Source organism: Babylonia areolata, chromosome 6 (genome assembly GCF_041734735.1).
Source record: "Babylonia areolata isolate BAREFJ2019XMU chromosome 6, ASM4173473v1, whole genome shotgun sequence".
NCBI classification, from domain to species: Eukaryota; Metazoa; Mollusca; class Gastropoda; order Neogastropoda; family Buccinidae; genus Babylonia; species Babylonia areolata.
This window is the reverse complement of record NC_134881.1, coordinates 11797403-11804511: the sequence shown is the minus strand read 5'-3', so window position 1 is coordinate 11804511 and position 7109 is coordinate 11797403. Positions and strand designations below refer to the sequence as shown.

Here is a 7109-nt window from a genome sequence, read left to right as displayed (position 1 = left end):
TCTTTTATTCAGTGGCCATCCTATGAATATTAAATGCGGCAGAAAAACTGGATTGCCCGAAGAAACGATTCTATATTCTTCTTAATCTTTTCTCTGTCTGTCTCCCTCTTTATTTCTTACGTGTGTGATGCTTTCTCTGAATCATTCACAAAGTTTATCAACTCCATCGTGTTCAGTATACAACTGGCAATACATTGACCCCAGAAGAACTATTGTATCCACAGCAATGCCATTGTCCCTTTGAACACACCTACTATTTAGATAGCTGTTCCATTCAGATGGTGTATTTCATTCTTCATCAGAATAGAGCAAAACAAGAACTGGTTTGATCTTTAGCCGTCAAAGGAACCAGGATCGCTGTCACCTGAATGTATGTGTTCAATTCTAGCCGTTATGGCGGAAACTTTTTCTGCTGCGTGTCAGTCTTTTATGTTAACGTTTTGCCGACTACTGTACTCTTGTGATGTGTGATATGGGAGTCAATGATCGGCTCTTGTGTGGCAGGTAAAGAACTTTAATTTCCTTAAATAGCGGGTTCGATCATTTACCCATACAGAATAAACGAAATGTCAAAAACTGTAATGATGTGTGTGTGTGTGTGTGTGTGTGTGTGTGTGTGTGTGTGTGTGTGTGTGTGTGTGTGTGTGCGCGCGTGCGTGCGTGCGTGCGTGTGTGTGTGTGTGTGTGTGTGTGTGTGTGTGTGTGTGTGTGTGTGTGTGTGTGTGTGAAAGTCAGAGTTTTTATTTCAAGATAGTAATTGAATAAGCAACAACTGCTTTTTTTACATCAAGCCATCTGCATGTGTGTATGTGTGTGTGTGCGCGTGTGCATGTATGTGCGCAGTCAAGCAAAAATGACGCCCACACAACTGTTAGCCAATGCTTTCTCTCACTTTACAAGAAAGCGTAGGACTGCGAGAAAGGGTGGTCGTTCCCCTGCCACTTTCTCTCAATTTCTCACGTGTAAGAGAGCGTGGAAAGCACTCTTCATTTAAAAAAAATAAAAACATTCCTTAAACAGTTTAAGTTGAATTAAGATGTTCATTATTATGTCCCTCAATGATGTTTATGATTCAGATTTTAATACTGACTTTTGGTTTATCCCAAGCCCCACACGTATTTCAGACCGACTTGATTTTCTGCTGCAGTTTCAAAGTGTTTGCATTGGAATATTGTAGAAAATAGGACCGAACAGTCAACACGTATTATAAAGACTTCGCCAGGATCAGCATCATACAAACTTCAACAAAAGATAGGAGGGGACGGGAGGGGTTGGGGGGTGAGGGCGGTTACAGACAGAGACGGTTGATCAATAACGGGTTTGCTCATTACCATGTTTGGAGGCAAGATAATGACAGCCATCGATCGCTGTCCCGTGGCACAATGGCCTCGTGTGAGGATCGGGAACGCTCGGTTGCAGAAAAGTTTATCTAGCCCCAGACGGACAGCCAGCCCCTCAGTCGCCAGCAAGTCACTCAGCCAGGCAAAACTAAGAGATCACTGTCAGCGTGTCAGGCAAAACAAAGTTTATTGCGACTGTCACTTTGGTAGGCTAGAGAGGTTCTACTGCGATTGGCAACGTGTGAGGCAAAACATCCAACACTGCGCTTGTCATTTATCCGGGCAAAACAGGATCACTAAGACTGTCACCCACACAGGGAAATCTAAGAGATAACTGTGACTGTCAACTTGCCAGGCAAAACAGGATAACTGCAATTCATATAGACAGGAAAAACAGGCTCACTGCCACTTTGCCAGGCAAAACCAGAATATCACTGCGATTGCCAACTGCTTTGCAAAACAGTCACCGTGCATCATGCAGTTCTGTGGAAGATGTCCCATCCTCCTGGAGTGTTCTGCAGTCATCGTGTTTCTGCTGTCCTGTTTCGGGGGGTCTGCTGGGACATCGTGAGTATAATAAAGAAGGACATCATCACTGGTTTTGCTTTGAAATGTTGTAATTACAGTCCAGTTAAAAAAGTAAATAGGATATTACGCACGCACACACACACACACACACACACACACACACACACACACACACACATACACGCACACACACACAGTCTCAACATGTTTGTATTCACACACACACACACACACACACACACACACACACACACACAAAGAACAATGAAAATTATGCATATATATGTTATGTAATATTCTTTCTTTCTTCTTCTTGTTGCTGTTAGTATTAAGAGAAATTTCTGGACATACATACAGGTAAAGGAAACAAAAAATTGAACTCACTTGAAAACTTATGGATTATCAAGCGCAGTTTTTTGGCAGGAAAAACAAAAATCGTTTTCCAGGCTGAACAGTGGAACTTTCCAACTTGACGACAAACTGAATGACCTACTTCCGACGGATGTGACGCAGTGGTCCCCCCTTGCTGACACAGTGGTGGTGTGTGGGATATGGTGCCAGACTGAGAAATGGTGCAATTCCTTCTTCTACAACCCTGACAAGAAAACCTGTGTGCTTCAACGAATGGTGTATGCGTCTCTGGCGTCCAATCTGACCATTGCTGCTCCTGGATGGAAATACTACCGACTTACTTCAGGTCAGTCTGCTTTCCAGACCCTTGAGGTAACATCTTTCCCCCAGTACAGTTTATTCAGATTAGACCCAGTGACACAGTAGTCACGTGACTGTGTAATGAGGCAACAGACACACAACTTCCTATCACACTCCGTTCAAATAACGTAAAATAAAGAACTGATGAACATAAAATCATTTCACCGCTTTGCTTAATTGCTTATGAAGTACGTAGTCATGACGAATTTTTTTTTCTAATCTCATTTCCTAACAAACAGGACAGTGCCAAATACACAGGGGTTATGCCAACGACCGCCTGACGGCCACCTGCTACCGGTTAGTAACGTCACCTGTGCTGAACTGGACAAATGCACGTGATGCCTGTTTCAACAACAACGAGACGCTGGTGGTGCTGGAACCAGTGGAGAAAGCCAGTTTCATACTCGATTTCGTCATCACTAACTACGGTAATCAGTTTTGAGAACATTCTTCTTCTTCTTCTGCGTTCACTCGTAGGCACACGAGTGGGCTTTTACGTGTATGACCGTCTTTACCCCGCCATGTAGGCAGCCATACTCCGTTTTCGGGGGTGTGCATGCTGGGTATGTTCTTGTTTCCATAACTCACCGAACGCTGACATGGATTACAGGATCTTTAACGTGCGTATTTGATCTTCATCTTGCATATACACACGAAGGGGGTTCAGGCACTAGCAGGTCTGCACATATGTTGACCTGGGAGATCGTAAAAATCTCCACCCTTCACCCACCACCAGGCGCCGTCACCGTGATTCGAACCCGGGACCCTCAGACTGACAGTCCAACGCTTTAACCACTCGGCTATTGCGCCCGTCAAGAGAACATTCAAATTTGACATTTAGGAATCATTCATTGGTCAAACTGAATAAATTCACTAGACATGTTATCCGATTGAAAGGGCGTTGGGAAAGTAATAATCTGTACATCTCCATTCGCAAAATTTTAGCTGGAATAAAAAAAAAAGCTAACATACAGATTCAAATAAATTTGCTATATCATGTCAAGTTGACCATATTATACAGAGTCATTACGAGTGTGCAACTGCATTCTCCAAATCTTTCATTCATGCTAAAACGATAGACTCTTTCAATATATTACTCCAATACATATTTGTTTAATCCCCGTTTTCAGCACTATATTGCATTATCGGTTGCATCTGGGCATCAAACAGTTTGAAATAAAGGTAAATATAATTACAATTAATTTACGGAGTGAACGTAACATCCCCCAAAATGCCCCTTTTGTCCTATTTCTGATGTCCTAACAGGCAAAATCAAAAGTTAGCATTGTTGAAAAACAAATACCAACATACTTAACACCAAACGTTTCCAATAACCCATAAAGCCATTTTTCCTCAGCTAGCTAAGTACCCACCCTGTGAAAATATATTGCTTTATACATGATTAATTCTAATTTAAATGTCTACAGCCATATCAAGAGAATATGCCCTCCATAAAATCACATCATCATTATTATTGTGCTCATTATCGTTATTATTTGTAGTAGAAGTAGTGGTAGTAGTAGCAGTAGTATCATTATTATTTTCATTATTCATCGACCAGCTATTTTGACCTGCTGAACTGGATTTGTAATCTTCATCTTCCCGGTGTTTCAGAAAGAAGCAGAATGTGTTCTGCAAATAACAGAGTAACAATTAGAGCAAGGGTCTTTACCGTGCACTAGGATTTTCTTTTTCTAACACAGTTTGAAAATAATGAAACCACTGGTCATCGCATGTCATTTTCAGGCTGAGATTTTGATTTGAAAAGTTTTAACATTCAGGGTTTAAAAAAAACAAAACAACATTGGGAAGTTGTACAGTTTTCTTATTTGAGATATGGTGAAATGCTGCTAAATTTGTGACAAACAGAAGTGGGTGAATGCAGCCAGTGTCATGAACATCACTCATGACCAGAGGTGCTTTCTTGCATGAGAACTTCGATGCGTCGCAATGAAAATCCACAGCAATCGTTTATAAAGCACTGAATAACTGTAAGATTTTGGTTTATGGTGCACGTGTGCCTGAAACAACCGTCCCTGTATTCAGTAAGAGGCCAACGGTAGAGCTTATGTAGCCTACATAATAATATTTCAAAATTTCAGTCGCTATTACAAACACCAAAATAAATACTGCACAAATAAAATGCATAATACATACTCAAAATACTGTTCCCACCAGAGAGAGTTCAGTACTGTATTCTCAGAGAACCTTGCAACAGTATCATTTGATAATTATGTAAACTCAGCACTGTCCAGGCTAAAGACTGTAGAGAAAGGACAGCAACAACTCAGTGAAACCCAAGAACAGACTGCTGCCTGTACTGGTACGTATATTCCATTTTCCTATATGCATGCACCTCACGGTGGGCTTGGAAAGGAATTAAGCCATGGAAATGAGTTACGATCGCAAGATACTATACATCATATACACTTATCACAGTACAAATGAACAAGCGTGCCAAGCCATCAAGCAGCATACTGGATCATATGAAGATCTGCTACTATCAATTAAGAAAACAAATGACACTCCGTTTGGCATGGCCAAGTAACAAGATCCCATGGATCTGCTCAACCAGTCCTCTAAGGAACTGTCGAGGGACAGAGACAAAGAGGAAAAAAACAGACTAAAAAATGGACAGGAAAATCATTTGCTGAGACCAAGAATTTGACACACGACCGACAAAGATGGAATCTGGCTGGGGGTACAGATCTTAGATGAAGAACTGAAATACCATTTTCAATACTTAAATGGGTGTTAACAGGCAAGGTGTCCAGTCGAATATTCGCAAACTTACATGCAGTATTCTGTTATGCTTCATTTGTGATAATCTGAACCAATAACGGATACATCTGACTCCGTAAACTATATATAAGGGGTATCGATTCGTTTTACCACAGACCAAATCATTGGGTGTTTACCAATCGACACCTGAAAATTTCTTTTAAGCCAAAGTATGGACTGATTCATAGTGAAATCATTGGGTGTTTACCTATCGAGACCTGAAAATTTCTTTTAAGCAAAAGTATGGACTGATTCATAGTGAACAGCTACTTTATCTAGACACCACAATTCAGACCCATATTACAGAACAGGCTGCGCTTGTGCATCAAATAATTTGATAAATAAATCAAAGGAAACATTATTGAGCATATGCGACTTTTCATAATACAGATTAATGTGTTTTTGGCTCTGCTAGCCAGATCTTTGCATGCCCCAACAAAACTCAAGCGTGTGGAGAAAACTATGCCCAGATATTTGTAAACATTGACAACTGGCAACAAAATACCATCATACACTGTTGCTCAAATAACCACCCTTACAAAATACTGTAATATTACTTTTAGCCATATCAACTTTTAAATGGAGTGAATGTGTGGCATGGTGAAGGTTGTTCAACTGTGTTTGTAAACCTATAACAGATTCTGACATCAGAATAACATCATCAGCTAACAAACGTATGAATAATTCACAAGAATCATTTGAAAACAAAGCCCCGTGTCTTCCATTATTAATTACTTGGATTGCTAATTCATTTATGGATAAAAAAAACAAAATCGGGGCTGCAATCCCCCAGAGAGAGAGAGAGAGAGAGAGAGAGAGAGAGAGAGGATTTGCTGCTTCCAAAAAAAAAAAAAAAAAAAAAAAAATCTGTGTTTTGTACTGCACGTTTTTCCTTCATAGAAATAATTTGGACACTTCAAACACTAAAAGAAAAATTGCAATTCATCCGTAACCTCTGTCATTTTGAATAGTTTTGTTATGAAATGGAAATGATCTTTCCCTGTCTGCCTGTTTTGATAGAAAGTGATATATCTGTCCGTCTGTCTGTCTGTTTTCCTCCCATAGCTCCTCATGGCTACACCCGGAACATTGCCATTGGAGCCAGCCGCCCCGAAGCAGACTGGGGCACCGACAGTACCAGTTTTCAGTGGATCAATGGGCAGCCCCTGGACCTGAACGCTACTGAAGCCTTCATAACTAGGACCGACAACTGGAAGAGACTCGACTCAGACGTGATGACCATTAAACGCGGAAGTGAGTTCCTGTGGGGTTCAGCTGATGCAAGCAACGACAGACCTTACATTTGTGAACGACCATTCATGTAGGAGAAATGTCAACCTCTGAATCTGAATTGATACACCGAGCCATCAACTTTGACGATAATACAACGTTGCAAGCGTGCTTGTAAAGAATCTGAAAATAAATCAAAGCCAATTCAAACTAATAGAAACACAGGAAAACAGAGAAAGAGACCTCCGGTTTTTCACGCATCCAGCCGTGCCAGTCCGGCCAGCCGGCTCAACCGCAAAAAATCAAAAGATGGCTTGTGGAGCTCCTGCTTAAAGACAACCAAGTAAGGAGCCTCAGCAATTGTGACTGGTAGGGAGCACCACAGAGGAACTGATCTTGGAAAGAAGCCTTGTTTTAAACATTCTGACACGGATCTAGGAAAATCACCGTTTCCCAGTAAACGACATCCGCGCGAAATAGGACCATTACCTGACCGTCACAGAACATGTTTTGTTTTGA

General features: G+C 41.1%; 1 protein-coding gene across 1 annotated transcript; it reads left to right on the top strand.

Moving 5' to 3' along the window:
* Positions 1 to 1332: 1332 nt before the first annotated feature.
* Positions 1333 to 6839, top strand: LOC143283231 (uncharacterized). Its single transcript, XM_076589406.1, has 4 exons — positions 1333 to 1482; positions 1804 to 1907; positions 2838 to 3007; positions 6426 to 6839. Exons 1-4 carry the CDS (start codon positions 1333 to 1335, stop codon positions 6683 to 6685), a joined length of 684 nt encoding a protein of 227 aa, XP_076445521.1. The 3' UTR covers positions 6686 to 6839.
* The last annotated feature ends 270 nt before the right edge of the window (positions 6840 to 7109 follow it).

What these genes read in the sequence shown, in the direction of transcription:
- LOC143283231 (XM_076589406.1), top strand. Translation starts at nt 1,333, where the DNA reads ATGTTTGGAGGCAAGATAATGACAGCCATCGATCGCTGTCCCGTGGCA. An exon ending in GGGGGGTCTGCTGGGACATC is followed by an intron (nt 1,908 to 2,837) that starts GTGAGTATAATA and finishes CCAAATACACAG; the next exon opens with GGGTTATGCCAACGACCGCC. An exon ending in TTTCGTCATCACTAACTACG is followed by an intron (nt 3,008 to 6,425) that starts GTAATCAGTTTT and finishes TTCCTCCCATAG; the next exon opens with CTCCTCATGGCTACACCCGG.